Below are 16,846 nucleotides of genomic sequence, written 5' to 3'. Positions count from 1 at the left end.
ATAAAATTATGCGATCTACAGAGATAGCTACAAAGTGTGGAACCCTCGATCAGCGAGACCGCCTCGCACTTGCTTATTTTAGAACGACCGTCAACAGTGCAATGGCGACGGAAATTATTGAGAAAACTCCATTATTCAATCAGCAAGTGGGTTTTTCCCCTTAGTGTCATTTGAGTCGCAACACCAATATCTGACACAGCAAAGCGTGTATAAATATCTGATGTGTCAGATATTTTTACACGTTCCGGTGTGGCAGATCATGCCCTATGTAGCTATGCCTAACGTAAATAAAGAAGGAGTACCTGGGCGACCAAGCTTTGTTCGGGCTAAAACTCGATAATAAGCGTTTCCCAGAAATAAGACCAAGCTAGACCGATTTGTAATCCCCGAAAACGCCCACATACCAAATTTCATCGAAATCGTTGGAACCGTTTCCGAGATTTATTAGATAGATATCATTGATCTGCTGGAGGACCTGAGACCAAGCACACTTTCCTAAAATTATATGCAAATTCTACCGTTTTTTTTTTTATTCGACTGGATGGCAAACGAGCAAGTGGGTCTCCTGATGGTAAGAGATCACCACCGCCCATAAACATCTGCAACACCAGGGGTATTGCAGATCCGTTGCCAACCTAGAGGCCTAAGATGGGATACCTCAAGTGCCAGTAATTTCACCGGCTGTCTTACTCTCCACGCCGAAACACAACAGTGCAAGCACTGCTGCTTCACAACCCGCCGTTGCTTGAAAATGGACGTTCTATCGTCGCGTAAAGATACGTGTGAACTTATAAACTTACTAATTCTCGCGACGCCGTTTGCGAAGAATTCGTATATATTTTCTGAGTTAAAAGGTAACCAGACTGAAAGTCAGATAAAGATATTAATGCATGTTAAATAAAATCATGTTCTAAAATCTCAAAGTATAAAGTAAAGTATCTGTATATTGAATTTCTTCTAAATCGGTTATGCGGTTTAGACGTGATGTGGTAATAAACAAACAAATAGACTTACAAACATTCGTATTTATAATATTAGTGGAATACGAAAATGTAGGTACGTACCCGTTCGCACAATAGCGCGCTTATCTCTTAGCTGAGGGTGCGGTTAAAGTACGCACAGTAGTTGTCGACCCGAAATGCAAAACAATAATCAAATGTACGACCGGATAGTCCATTCTCTCATATGATTTGCTTTTCACACACTTGATCGTAAGCAGTGTCATAACAAGCAGGTCAAACAACTAGCTTACAAGCTATATACTAAATAAAACCCAATGACCTTTTTTGGACCTGAGGGCGTAACGATTTTTTTAAATAGAATTAGTAGTTCATTACGTCGGCCAGGTACAGGTTTAAGTAAGGCGTAAGGCGAAACATTTTTTTTATTAGTTTCATTTTTTATCGTTACGGAGCAATAGCTTGCTATTAGTTAAAAAAGTAGTGTCAATTTTTCTAAAAATAATATTTTTTGGAGTATAAAGTCTATATAATTTTATATATTTACTAACAAATGTAATGAAAATCATTTTACCTATGTTAAACAAGCGGCATTGGAATTACGAACATCTACCTTAGCCCTTAGTCTCCAACTTCGGGCTTCAAATAGAATCTCGTTCGAAATTCCTTATTTACCGCCCTCAAGACACAATATAATCTACAGTCGAACAAACTAGGGTGGAACCTTTGTGCTTCTAATGTCATGTTGACATCTCGTACTTTTGTAAAGGAAATTAAAACGTGAATCATTGTGCGACTGTACTATTAAGGTCATTAATTATCAGGTCGTGCATTGTCGGACATTTTGAGTCGAAAATACTCTGTCGCACAGTAACCGCAACCGCAACTGGGGGGCTACTACGAAATTCGAAAATCGAAGTTCATATCGTACCGTCACTCTCACACTCGTAATACATAATATAAGCGTCAGCGGGACGGTACCATACGTACTTCGATTTTCGAATTTCGTAGTAGTTAGCCTTTATTGTTTAGTACAGTTCGAAGTTCGTATTTTGAACTTCGTGGCGGGCCTGGCGCCTAAGCCGTGCATTTGAGTGCGCCGAGGGTGCGCGTGCGCCTCAGCTCGTTCAGTATACAATAAGCGACAGTGCGGTGATCAAACATCTGTGTTGGCACGTAAGTAGAACATCTTTTTACTACCACAATCAGGACTTATCTTACGCTAAGAAGTAATGATCACCTCGACGTTTCAACCCACCGTAACTGTTTTCAGGATTTTTTAAATGTCATAATATAGAATGCAGTAGGTTAGGTTAGGTTAGTTTAATTATAAACTCTGAAAAAATTACTATTTCAAAAATAAATTACTTTATGGCAAATGAAAATTCTAGAAAACGGTACATTCGGGCATATGAAATTCGGGCAAACGATAGAGAACCTTTTTAACCACATACTCGTAACATAGGTAACATTATTACACATTATTATTTATTATTATGTAAGTAGGAACATAAGCCGTGGTGGCCTAGCGGTTTGACCTATGGCCTCTCAAGCAGAGGTTCGTGGGCTCAAACCCCGCCCCCACCTCTGAGTTTTTTGTCCTACTATGGTTTTTACTGAAGCTTATTTTCACAATCGTGTTTTAAGCGACGCACAAACAATGCCAATGGATTGTTTCTAGTCGCGATTCTGCACAATATGAATTCCGCACAACTTCATTTGATCACATTCGTTATGTTGGACAGGTCTTACTTTTACACAATCAATCGCGTTTCATCCTAAAGAGTAGGGTTACTCTTTTTTTCAAAGTCCCGGCAACGCATCCGTAACTCAACTTATGCTATCGGTGTCCATGGACAGCGGTGATTGCTTTCCATCAGGTGACCCGCAAAAATAATAATAATTTGAGGTTGAGAAACTAAAAGAATTTCTTTGCTCACCCGCGACCTTATGATAGCTAAGTTTATACAAGATAATAATATGCGTGTTCATGCAGTTCCTCCACCTCCACACTGTAAGAACACACACAAATCACACAAACCCATTTATCACCACCACCACACTACACTGATGCGTTTCGAACTCAACCAGAGCTCATCTTTAGAGCAACACAACCGTACACCATGCTACCACATGTTAGATCACCACCACAAGATGTTGATGTGTAGGGATGCTGTGGTATGTGTCTGGCTGGAGTCTAACATCTGGTAGCATGGTGTACGTTATGTTGCTCTGAAGATAAGCTCGAAACGCGCCAGTGTAGTGTGGTGGTGGTGATAGATGTATTTGTGTGAAGAACTAGCATGTCTTGCGTAGACGTAGCTATCATAAGGTCGCGGGTGAGCAAAGAAATTGTTTTAGTTCATTGATATGGACCTCCGCAAAGTATAACCTGATTCAATAAATTAATTAGGGATTGTTAAATAAAATCTTCGATTAATAGTGACTGTTACTACGGCTCTATGGTTTATTTGTTTTCTTTGCAATATTGAGTCAAAAGAACATTTAGGTACCAATTACAAACCACAAGGAAGACTTAGATAAGGCGCTCGCCAGAGTCTGTAGTCGCAAAGTCCGCACCGACACTCTTAAGGATTATTTCAATTGTTATTTACAAACTATTTAAACACTATTTATGAAGTCTATAACACAGTTAAATTAACCCACCATAAACATAAATGTGAAATGAAAGCCAAGCATATAAAAACAGTTTACAGAATATCGGGATATTAAATTAAAAAATTTAAAAACCCAACACAAAAAAACGCCAGCAAAAATAAAAAAAGCGCCCGAAAAAAAAACGCTGCCAAAAAAACGCCGCCAAAAAATACAACTAAAAAGTAAAAAATTATTATGCATCACCTAGCTGTTGCCCGCGACTTCATCTGCGAAGAATTCGTTTATCCCTATCCCGCGGGGACTATTCTGATTTCCTGGAAAATTTGCAAGTTAATTTAGTATAAGTACCTAGTAATATTTTTTTATCTAAGCGTCGTCGGTGTCGGTTTCCGCTAAGGTTAATACTTTAATAAATAGAACATATTTTATGTACTTTAGTTTCCTGTTAACCTTTCCTGTGTTAACTTTAGTTTGCTGTTTCTATTCCAGATGCCACCGTGTCACTAGGGGAAAAACTTTTACAACGTTACTGATTTTGAACATTGATTTTTCCAAGGACTCCCACTGAACTTGATAATTTTGAATACCAATCAATGTCAAGAAAAAATAAAATGACAGAAAGAACACCTTCAAAGGATGAAGAAAATGAAATAACTGAAACTATAGACATATTGGTATTTAATTACTTAAGTCATGACTTAAGTAAGATGTGTCATGACACCTCTTGTCGGCCGGAGAAAAATACCATGATTATGTTTAACCATAACAAGTTCTTGGATAAAACTACTAGACCTTGGAGTAACGCAAACAAAAGAGCTTTAAAGGATACTCTAGAAAAGATGAATTTCCGTGGACACGTGCACGATAATATGACAAGGCGAGATTTGACAAAAGCCGTTAGGGAATGTATGTATTTCATAAGACTTTCGCCACAGCTTTCGCGGTTATCACTCATAAAGGCCGTTACAGACTGACTGCATGCCAACTAACTGCAACGTAACTGTCAACTGCCTATATATTTTTCACTAGCTTAAGCCCGCGACTTCGTCTGCGCGGATCTAGGTTATCGCGCGGTGGCGCCCTCTACCGGAATAAAAGGTATCCTATGTTGATCCTTGGGGTTCAAAATATCTATATACCAAATTTCATCAAAATCAGTTCAGTGGTTTCGACGTGAAAGCGTAACAGACAGACAGACAGACAGACAGAGTTATTTTCGCATTTATAATATTAAAGTAGGGATTGCAGTTCCTAATATAATGTAGAGGCGGTCGGTTGCGGTTATGTTGCGGTTGGTATACAGTCCTTTTGTAACTACCCTGATTATTATCAAAAAATAGCATTTTTTTTAAATCGAATGACGTAAAAATCTCCATATGGTCACGAGTGATGCATTATTAGCAAAATCTAATTTAGATATATGTAACTACATAAAACGACTTCACAGATATAGTACAATAAGACCAGTAAGCAAAAAAGCTTTATCAATTTACTTGAGCTATTTTTAACCCCCGACGCAAAAAGAGGGGTGTTATAAGTTTGACCGCTATGTGTGTCTGTCTGTGGCACCGTAGCTCTTAAATGGGTGGACCGATTTGAATGTTGTTTTTTTAATTGAAAGCAGGTTTTCTAGCAATATCGGTTCAGCCGTTTTTGAGATATTGAACTTTGAAGTGTCAAAGTCAGAGGTTTTCCAACTTTTTGTTGGTTAGGTTATTTTTTCAAAGTATTAAACTCAGATATCTTACTTTTCAGTCGCTTTAGACCCTGATATCTCTAACTGTGGATACGTGTGCGTAGCTATACTGACGCACGGCCACGAGAAGCCAGGCTACTTCCGATCATACAACCGGTGGTACAACGAGTGTGAAGTCTTCAAGCATTTCGACGTCGTAAACAACTCTGCTTTGGCAGCGAAACCCATCATTTTCATTATCCAGGTAGTCAAAACTGAATCACGTATCAGGGTGGCCTTTGGGCTACTTACGTCATGTTGATATACCATAGATTTTCCAAAGAAATCTTAGTGAAATTGGTTATGAAAAGGGTCCATTCTGTTACGCGATGCAGTTTCTCGACGTACAAGACAAATTATAATGCAGAGATGTGAAGTAGCTTACATTTCAATAGAATCTAACTTTTCAATGGAATAATTTAGGGGCTGTTTCACCATCCATTGATAAGTGTTAACTGACGGTTAAATGTGATGCCGTCTCCGTCTATTCGAACAAAACAAATAGAGACGGCATCACACCTAACCGCCAGTTAACACTAATCAATGGATGGTGAAACAGCCCCTTAATCTAACTGATGGATTAAATACTAGATAGTATTTAGAATAATATTTTTTTACCAAGGAAACTACCCATTGCAGTTATGTTGCAGTTGGAATGCAGTCCGTCTGTAATGACCCTAATATTGCGACGTTACTTCTGTCTGTAGACAGCTTTATTCGCAGGCCAGTCGCGGAGCTAACGCGGTCATATCTGATTGCGATGGCGCAGTCGGATCGAGACGCGGCTCAAAACCTGACAGAGACCTTGAGGAGAAGATAGACTACCATTTACCCGCGGATGCCACGAGAATCGTCTTTCACAGTTCATACACCGGAGGAGCTTATGACAAGTAAAACATCGGGTTCTCTGTATTTTCGGCGAAATACTATTCCCAACTCTTTCATTTGCCAAACTATTTCATTTCCCAACTCACGATTTTCTACGAAAAAAATTTTTTTTTCAGAATTTTCCTAACCGTAGTTACAGGTCTTAATTTAACAGTTAATAGTTCATTTATTTCACCAAAATGGCATGCAATCAATTGGATTTTTTATACATACTTAACCCAACCTGTATAAAATCATAAGAAAATACTGAAATAATTTAATGGTTTCGGAGAAAATTTAGAGTTGCGAAAGAAAGTTCGGCAAATGAAACATTTGGGAATCATATTTCTGCGAAAAGGCAGAATAATTCCAATGATGTATGTCTATCCATTGTCTAGCACCCATAATACAAGCTTTGCTTAGTTTGGAGCTTGGGTGTAATTTGTCCCAATTATTATTATTAAATTTAGACTTATTCCCTTTAAATGAACTATTTTTTTTGTTTAAAGGGGTTCCTGGCTCACACAAGCCCTATGCGAGAAGATCGGTAATTGCTCGTCTGAATATGACTTGATGAAACTATTCGGAAATGCTTGGCAGTCACCCAAATGGCTTGAACAATCCATGGTATTTTTTATTTTTATTAAAACTAACCAGCAATTGTATTCTATCTCACTTTCTGATGGTATGCAAATAGAACCAAAGCACTCACTGGTTCAGCGGCCTATTTACCTAGGCCCTGAATAATAGTCCTAAATTATACAATCAAGAGCAATAATAAATAAACGAATATCCATCAAGAGCATAATTATTTTCACCTCACTAGCTCGCAAAAGCTTTCTTTATCCTTCGAAATCTGCGTGGAAAGTCGTTTTTTATCATCTTGGCTGGAAAGAGTTTTTGAAATTCGAACGTTATCGTGAACGGGTGCCCCCTTTAAAATACAATGACATATCGACCGCTTACTTTCACAACCTCGTATCTGGCCACAATATTGCTTTAGGATCATCTTTATGTTAAGTACGATAGAGTGTTGATTTGTTGTATACATTCAGGTAGATACGAGGCTGAGGAAGTACTTAATCGTTGAATATTGACGTGTTCACAAAGAAAGTTCGTCATACATTGTTGAAGTAATATTTAAATCTTTTAATTAGTCTGTTATTTAATTCTTATTACTAAACATTTGTTTAGTAATAATAAAGCTCATTTCAGTTTTCTGTATAATAAAAAAATAGATAAATGAAATGAATGAAATGAAATGAACATGAAACACCGGCTCTATTTAATTAGGACCCGGAATACTAGTCTTAAATCGATACAATCAACAGCAATAATCCGTAGCCCTTATCCATCAAGAGCATCATTATTTTCACCTCACTAGCTCGCAAAAGCTTTCTTTACGAGCTAAATCTGCGTGGAAAGTCATTTTTATCCTCTTGGCTGGAAAGAGTTTTTGAAATTCGAACGTTATCGTGAACGGGTGCCCCCTTTAAAATACAATGACATATCGACCGCTTACTTTCACAACCTCGTATCTGGCCACAATATTGCTTTAGGATCATCTTTATGTTAAGTACGATAGAATGTTGATTTGTTGTATATGTCGGCGGCCGATCGTAAAATCCGCCAGATCACGAAATTCCTAGGCATATCGTGAAACGCCGCCATTTCATGATATGCCTAAACGTTGGCCAGGCATATCACGATGTGCCTGAGAAATAATACGGCAGATCGATTAGAGCAACGCATTCGTCGATATTCCTAGCTCTATACCGGGCACATCGTAAAATAGTTTCTTATTTGGCCACTGGCGGCGCTGCGTATGCAATGGCGGCCGTGCCCAGCTGACCGGCCGTGTTTGTTTAGCGCGTGAAAAATGTCGGCGTCGCAACAAAATGATCTTTAAACCGAAAATAGTGATTGAATTCAAAATAGAAGTGCAAAAGAAGCTTTTGAACATCAGCTCCGTTCTTTTTATGTGAATCAAACGGATTCTGTGCACAATGTGAAAAAACCATGGACGTCTGCCCGTATTTTAGAGGTTAGTATTTTGTTGGTAAATAAAGTATAGTTGTTATTTATTTATATAGAAAAATTTAGGTACGACGAGCGAAGCGAGGAGTGGTTAGTATTAATTGTGATCACGACGCACGAGCCGAGCGAGCGAAGCGAGCGAAGCGAGCGTGCCGCGGCAGCGGCCGGCGAAGTGCCAGAACCGATATGGCGGCGTTTCATGATATGCCTAGGAATTTCATGATCTGCCTAAACTGGCCAAATCATGAAATGGCGGCGCTTCATGATATGCCTAGGAATTTCATGATCTGCCTAAACGTCACTAGGCAAATCGCTAAACGGTGAGTTTTGAACGATATGGCGGATATCCCTTAGCCAATTCATGAAATGGCGGCATTTCACGATATGCCTAGGAATTTCGTGATCTGGCGGATTTTACGATCGGCCGCCGACATATACATTCAGGTAGATACGAGGCTGAGGAAGTACTTATCGTTGAATATTGACGTGTTCACAAAGAAAGTTCGTCATACATTGTTGAAGTAATATTTAATCTTTTAATTAGTCTGTTATTTAATTCTTATTACTAAACATTTGTTTAGTAATTAGTAATAATAAAGCTCATTTCAGTTTTCTGTATATAAAATAGATAAATGAAATGAAATGAAATGAATGAAATGAAATGAATGAAATGAACGAAATGAAATGAATGAAATGAATGAAATGAATGAAATGAATGAAATGAATGAAATGAATGAAATGAATGAAATGAACGAAATGAATGAAATGAATGAAATGAATGAAATGAATGAAAAGAATGAAAAGAATGAAATGAATGAAATGAATGAAATGAATGAAATGAATGAAATGAATGAAATGAATGAAATGAATGAAATGAATGAAATGAATGAAATGAATGAAATGAATGAAATGAACGAAATGAACGAAATGAACGAAATGAACGAAATGAACGAAATGAACGAAATGAACGAAATGAACGAAATGAACGAAATGAACGAAATGAACTAAATGAACGAAATGAACGGAATGAAATGAATGAAATGAATGGACTTGCTGGTGAGGTGAACCAAGCCATGAAGAAGTAGTTTGTCCATTTATAAAATTCTTTTTTTTAACAGGAATGGACACAAACGTTATCACTCACTTCTACCGTAACAAGACATATCTATCTTAAAAACAAGAAAGCCGAAGAATCATTCCCACCAGACGAGGAAGATGATGAAGATATAGAAAATAATTCAATTAGTTACACACCAGTAACAAATTCTCAAAATTCCAAAAATGATTGTACCGTCGCAAGTCCTCAATCTAGTTTCATGAATGGTGGAATACAAAGAGGGTCAACATTTGAATCTTTACCAGCTACTTACGAATTAGATAAGTTCCAGAAGAATGCCATGGTTATATTTAATCACGAGAAATACGCGCAGCGTGATGTGAGTCCCAGGATTGGTACTGAGTACGACAAAAATGCATTAAAGAAAACGTTCCAGCGATTCCGTTTCGAAGTGACGACATATGACGATCTTAGCAAAGAAGAACTGCTGAGCAAGTTGACAGAATGTAAGTTTATCACAGGAAGTTAATAAGTTGTCTTAAGATAAGCCCTAAATACACAAAGTGATGGTAGTTATTTTTAATTTAAATTGGAACATAACTTTTCTATTATAGCCATGCGTTTCAGTGAATATTAAGATAGCATGTGCTTGAAAACATTCTTGTAACTATTATTTTATTACGTATTGAACTTTTGGCACTTGTCCCACCGCCGACGATGAGCGAGAAGCGAGCAGAGCGAGTAACTAGAAACTAGTGAGCTAGCAGCGAGAAGCGAGTGTTCGAGCACGACGGGCGATTACTCGCTCTACTCGCTCGAGCCGGGCGGCCGCCAAGCTAACAGCGCTGAGCGAGTATCGCTGAGCTAATTTTATAGCTCAACGAGTCTTATAGCTCTTGTCGCTGCTACAAATAATGTAAGAGCGAGTTCTCGCCGGCAGTGTGAACCGCCAGCGATCAACTATTAATATATGTGTCTCTTTTACTCACACAGGATCTTATATCTCTTGTTCGTTTCTTGAGCGAGAAAATAGTCCATAGCCAATCGTTTCCTCGCCGGCGGTGAGACAACTGCCTTTATATCAGCGTCGGTAACTTACACTTATTTTATAAAATAAAATCTATTCCACTTATAAGAATTAGGTGTCGCCTCTATCTCCGTCCCATCTCTTCAAAAAACTTTACTTAGCCAATTCACCAATAACTGACATCACCGAAACCTTCTGGGCTCGTACCATCAGCCAAATATGTGGTCTACCACCCTAAAGTTGATAATCGTTTGCACGTCATAGAACAACAATGCCAATAGACGTGTCTGTTAACTTGAAAGTTCGACTTTAGCGACATAATCATTTGATAGGAACTTGCTTGAAAATTTATAGACCACTTATTTGGCTGATGGTACCTCTGAGCTTTTTGGAATTCATTTCCAAAATTACGTTTGTAATCACCCGACTGGCCGAAGGAGTGTTATGTACAACCTGCGGCTTTAACCAGGTCATCAGTCAATCTCCTCTTTGGAGACGTCCTCTACGTCCTACGTTTTCCGCTTCGTGGTCTCCATTCGAGAACTTCTCTGGACCAATAGCCATCTGTTCTCCGTGCTATATGGCCTGCCCATTGCCACTTCAACGAGCTAATTCATTTGGCTATATTGATGACCCTCAATCTTCTACGTATCTTCTCATTTCTGATTCGATCGCGTAGAGAAACCCAAAGCATGGCACTCCCCATAGCTCGCTGAGCAACTCTGAGCCTATAGTGAAGCACCACGTTTGAACATGAAACTACCGTGAGACTCTCTCATATTATAATGGAAAAAACCGGATAACTCACGTCATAAATCGAGTTTAGCTCGACAAGTTTCGGGGTCGGGTTTTTTTTTCATTAAATATAGAAACATCACGTCTGGGATCCATATGTCATCACTGTTTAGACTGATTATTTGTATTTCTGTAATCTAGATTGCGTTTGCAGTACCAAATAAACCTTTCATCTATCTGTCTACGCCTTGTTGGCCGTAGTTTGTGGTGTGTCCTTGAATTCGATCTGTCTGTGTGTGTGTGTGTGATTTGTCGGGTTCGATTCCCGTGTCGGGGCAGATATTTGTATGAAAAATACGAATGTTTGTTCTCAGGTCTTGGGTGTTTACTATGTATTTAAGTATGTATCTATCTATATAATTATATTTATCCGTTGCTTAGTACCCATAACACAAGCTTTGCTAAGCTTACTTTGGGACTAGGTCAATTGGTGTGAATTGTCCCGTGATATTTATTTATTTATTTTATTTATTAATTTTAGTCGGCGGAAGGGATTTCTCGCAATACGGCTGCGTCTGCGTCACCATATTGACGCACGGAGATGACCACGGGATGCTGCTGGCTGCTGACGCTGACTACCGGGAGCGGGAGGTCTTCGCCTGCTTTAACTCCCACTACAACTCCACGCTGGCCTGCAAGCCTATCATTTTCCTTATTCAGGTAAATATTTGATCATTCCAGACACTTTTGCACAATGAAAAGCCATGGTATTTTTCTAGGTACCTACTAGCTCGAAGGAAGAAGTCGATGACTTAACACGACCCAGCAGAAGTGGAACAATAGTCGTCTACCTCACCTTCACACTATGGGTTTCAATCCCTCCTGCTGGGTCATGCTGAGTCACCGTCTTCGAGCTAGTCGGTTCCATTTTTTATTTTTTTATTTTTTTTGGAGTCGGGTTTACTCTTTTGTTAAAAAACTTCTTTATTTCTCACATATGTTATGTGTAGCCAAAGCACATCTCACACCGATTCCATTAAGCCAAAAACACGGCTTAGTTACGTTGTTTTCTAACAGTTCCGTTATCTGCCTTAAAAATGCCTGAACACGCTTCTACGCCGTTAACCATAGAGTCGCTTTCAGATATTTTTAATATAAATTTTCGTCACATGTTTATGAAATCGACTGTACATATTTCGTGGTTAACATACCAGTAGGTATTTATAAATTAGTACCTGGGCGACCGAACTTCGCCTGGGCTAAAAATCACGACGAAACACGCGTTTTCCCAGAGATAAAATCAAGCTACTTAGATCGTTTGTTCATCCCCTACTATACCAAATTTCATGAAAACCCGTAGAGCCGTTTGCGAGATCTCCGAAATAAATAAATTTTAGCGGTGGTAGGACCTTGTGTCCAGCAGTGGGACGTACATAGGCTGGGATGATGATGATGATGATGAGGACCTTGTGCAAGGTCCGCCCGGATTGCTACCACCATCTTGCTCGCTAATCCTGCCGTGAAGCAGCAGTGCTTACACTGTTGTGTTTCGGCGTGGAGAGTAAGACAACCGGTGAAATTACTGGCACTTCAGGTATCCCATCTTAGGCCTCTCGGTTGGCAACGCATCTGCAATACCCTGGTGTAGCAGGTGTCTATGGGCGGTGGTGATCTCTTACCATCAGGAGACCCCCTTGCTCGTTTGCCATCCAGTCGAATATATATATATATATATATATATATATATGACGACCAGATGGCCTAGTGGTTAGAGAACCTGACTACGAAGCTTGAGGTCCCGGGTTCGATTCCCGTGTCGGGCAGATATTTGTATGAAAAATACAAATCTTTGTTCTCGGGTCTTGGGTGTTTAATATGTATTTAAGTATGTATCTATAGCTATATAATTATATTTATCCATTGCTTAGTACCCATAACACAAGCTTTACTAAGCTTACTTTGGGACTAGGTCAATTGGTGTGTGTGAATTGTCCGTGATATTTATTTATTTATTTATTTATATGGGGGTGATTCAGATAGCCCTCTAGGTCCTCTCCCCGGCTTTAGTATATCACTACTTCTTGGAACACACTGGAACATATATATATATATATGCTTGTTTAATGATATAGGAATTTACTCGTCAGCGAGGTAAAAAATAGGGGCCTAAAATAAAAAAAACGTCTATGGGTACGTCTATGGGGTGACGAGCACTCGTACCTTACTTTTTTTATTGATTTAATTTTCAGGCTTGTCGAGGCAGAATACTGGCCAATTCTGCGTCAGTTAATGCTTTTCAACGAGCCACCAGCCTCATAGAGTTGGATGCTGATTTGAATAGACTGAACGGTTACTGCCTGCCAACAGAAGCGGACATGATCATTTTCCACAGCTGTTTCTTTGGAAAAGCATCGGTCAGGTAACATCAGAATATAAATAGTTTGAAAAACTGGAGAAACGGGTTCCCTCCCTAAAAAATATTTGTTAGTTAACATCCAAACTAAGTACCAGCCATCGCAAGCTACCATGGTCACCGATACTCAAACTTTAACGTCTTTTATTTAGTGATTGAGTAAAATACCTGTGACATACGGACCGACGGACAGACGGACGGATGGGCGGTTGGACGGACGGATGGACGGACGGAGGGACAGGACGAAACTAATTATAAGAGTTTTTATCATTTTGACAACGGAACCCTTAAAAGCACTGCACTATCCACGACATAAACAAACTCGTATCTTTACAAGCCTCGCGGTCTTCGATCACCAGTACGTACTTTTTGTTGATCGAAACTCGCGGTGCTAGATTTGCAAACAACTTCATTCGACATTCCCTACTTTCCGGGCCTTGGCAGTACACTTAAACTAGGTCTTTTGGAAATAGAAACAAAAATCGGTGTTCTTTTTCATTTGAATCTTTAAGAGAAAGAAGAAAACCGACAAGCTTCGAGCCATATGATCATGCTGTACTGTAATGTACATTTTTTTTCCAGGACATTAGACAGTGGTACCTGGTTCATACAGACCATCTGCGAACTGGTGAACCAACACGCCCCTGAAGAGCATTTAGAAAAGATATTTCGACGAGTTCGGACGGAAATCGCTTTGAAAAAGGAGTTTCAAAATGGAAAACAAATGCCGGTCACGAGCTCTACGCTACTGAGGAAATTGTATTTTGCAGAAAATTATAAGAGGGAGGAATAGAATAGTACTTTTTCATCTACACTCATATCATAAAGCTTCTATAATGTGTTCAAAAACCGCACATTACGACCAGCATAAAGATACTGTTTTGTTACAATAAACTGCTTATCTGTGAAAATTTTATTATTGCTTCATAATAACATCGATTTCGGTTTTATTACGACATTCAAATTCAGAAAATTTCTGGAAAAAAAAACTGGGCAAGTGCGTGTCGGACTCGCGCACCGAGGGTTCCGTACACATTAATAGGTATGTAAACGGGAACCGTGTGTTGAAGATATTTCCCGCTTTTTCCGAGTGATTTAACGCACCAGTGTAAGCAGAGCCCTGCTCCTAAGCAAAACGTACGCAGTGTGGGGTCAGATTATATTGGTCATTTATATTTACAGAAGATTTTCAGACTTTTCCAGTTGGTTGTGTTATAATAGCTACCTTCACACTAAAATTCAAGTTTCTAGGACAACTGAAAGTACCCTATTATAGGTTTTCAGTGCACGGCTCTATTCTGGGTTTCTATTTTATTCTATTCTATTCTATTCACGGCAATTTGTATGTAATAACGTTGTTGGTTGTAACTTTTGATTGCGTTGACTTAAAAGTTTGATTTTTTCAAGGCTTCAAGGGACCGCAGATACTAGAGTAGTAGGTAGTAGAGTATTCGATATCAATTTCAGCTTGATACCTACACGCGTTCCTGAGGAAAAGGATCTTGACAGACGGACGGACGGACGGACAACAAAGTGATCCTATAAGGGTTCTGTTTTTTCCTTTCGAGGTACGGAACCCTAAAAAGCAATTTAAATTGACCTCAATTCTAATATCAGTCTAAAATAAAACGAATTCGAAATAAAATGTGAATTACTACAAACAATTTATACAAATTTTGCACGTTACTTTGATATCGAACGACATGACATTTGGGGCCGGCTCTAGTTGAAGGGTCCCCGGAAAGAACGTGTCTAGTCACCTAAGCAACTTTTTGAGTTATGTTATAGCGGTTTGAAAGTTAGTCATCACAAACAATTACTATGGTTACCATTTATTCAAAAGTGAAAAATATATATTTTATATTGCTTTCAGATTATTTAATTCAATGGTAAGTCATAGTACTTTTTGAGCTCTATAAGGTCCAACCTTGTAAAGTGGGGTATCGTTGGATAGGTCTTTTAAAACCATTAGGGGGTTGCTAAAACGATTTTTCGATTCAGTGATTTGTTTGCAATTTTCGTTAAAATCGATCATCCCCCCCCCCCTCTAAAATCTAAACCGGTGGGTGGAAAAATTTGAAAAAAATCAGGATGGTAGTAAGTAAAACTACAAGGAAATAACGGTTAAGTTTTCGACCTAAACTTGGAATATTCCGTACTGTATGTCGTACGTAATGGCTACGGAACCCTATTTTGGGCGTGTCCGACACGCTCTTGGCCGGTTTTTGTATTAAAACCGAATAAAAAAATGTACAAAAAATATTTCTTCTTCTTATTTTTTCTAACCACTCTAATCCTAAAAATTATTTGTCATACCTAATTTTAGACTTCTATGCCCGTTGAGTTATGGTTTCAAGAATCATAACATTTGTGAACAATAAAATAAACAAATAAAATAAATAGTTACATTAAAATAAAATAAATATTTAAGGGGGGCTCCCATACAACAATCGTGTTTTTTTAGCTAATGTCTAATGTTGTATAGATAATGGTACGGAACCCTTCGTGCGCGAGTCCGACTCGCACTTGGCCGGTTTTTTAGAACCTAAGCTGACAATAAAAGTGACCAATTACTGAAATCTGTGGGAAATATTTAGGAGAAACAAAAACAATGAATTAATGATTTATAAATCAATTTTAGTGTTGTTTTATTAGAAATAAATAAACTATTTTGGTTCCATATACACGAATACAAACTTAACGTTTATAAATTGTAATTTCAAACAAAAACGTTTCAACAGATTTTATAGTTTATTAATCTTTCTAACTTATCACAAATTAATTTGAGTAGCTTATTCTAAAATACGTTAATTGTATACAGACTTATTATACAGTGAACACAAACATATACCTTGGAGAGATCACCCCTAACCTTATGCTAGAGGGTTGAGAATACTGAGACCCATAAGAAAACGGTAGTAACCTTGTCGCATAATACATAAGTCACTAACTTAAACGTAGTAAATAATAAAAGATTAACCCCTTCTTTTAAGTACTGCGCCAATATTCCATCTCTTATTTGTTTCACCCCTTTAGGGGTTGATTTTCCAAAAACAGCGGTTCTATAACTATAAATGTTGTTACTACTTTTTAGAAGATTACGATTTTTGGATTTTTGTATGCTTGTTACGAACTAACTCAAAAACGACTAAACCGATTTTAAAAATTCTTACACTCTTAGAATGCTTAATTATTCCAAAGTTCTATAGGTTATATTTATTACCAGAAAAAATTAGGGTTCCGTACTAAAACTTCAATAATGAAACTCAAAGTGTCAAAAAGTTGCCATAAAAAATCTTTCATCGCATGCGCTGTGGAAACTATTGATGATAGAACAAAAAAATGTTCTACAATATTAAATAATATATGAATGTCTACATAATCAATAGCTATTTTA

The 16,846-nt window shown here is 38.2% G+C and overlaps 1 protein-coding gene across 1 annotated transcript; it reads left to right on the top strand.

Annotated features, from left to right (window-relative positions):
* The first annotated feature begins 2,018 nt into the window (after positions 1–2,018).
* Positions 2,019–15,799, top strand: LOC141441456 (uncharacterized). The gene is made up of 9 exons (XM_074106204.1): positions 2,019–2,135; positions 4,068–4,484; positions 5,334–5,518; positions 6,037–6,203; positions 6,690–6,807; positions 9,336–9,780; positions 11,578–11,756; positions 13,286–13,455; positions 14,032–15,799. Exons 2-9 carry the CDS (start codon positions 4,172–4,174, stop codon positions 14,240–14,242), a joined length of 1,788 nt encoding a protein of 595 aa, XP_073962305.1. The 5' UTR covers positions 2,019–2,135; positions 4,068–4,171; the 3' UTR covers positions 14,243–15,799.
* The last annotated feature ends 1,047 nt before the right edge of the window (positions 15,800–16,846 follow it).

The sequence above is a fragment of the Choristoneura fumiferana genome, chromosome 24, assembly GCF_025370935.1.
Source record: "Choristoneura fumiferana chromosome 24, NRCan_CFum_1, whole genome shotgun sequence".
Taxonomy (NCBI): domain Eukaryota; kingdom Metazoa; phylum Arthropoda; class Insecta; order Lepidoptera; family Tortricidae; genus Choristoneura; species Choristoneura fumiferana.
This window is presented reverse-complemented; position numbering and strand designations above follow the sequence as displayed.

What these genes read in the sequence shown, in the direction of transcription:
- LOC141441456 (XM_074106204.1), top strand. Translation starts at nt 4,172, where the DNA reads ATGTCAAGAAAAAATAAAATGACAGAAAGAACACCTTCAAAGGATGAA. An exon ending in CCATCATTTTCATTATCCAG is followed by an intron (nt 5,519 to 6,036) that starts GTAGTCAAAACT and finishes CTTTATTCGCAG; the next exon opens with GCCAGTCGCGGAGCTAACGC. An exon ending in CTATCATTTTCCTTATTCAG is followed by an intron (nt 11,757 to 13,285) that starts GTAAATATTTGA and finishes TTTAATTTTCAG; the next exon opens with GCTTGTCGAGGCAGAATACT.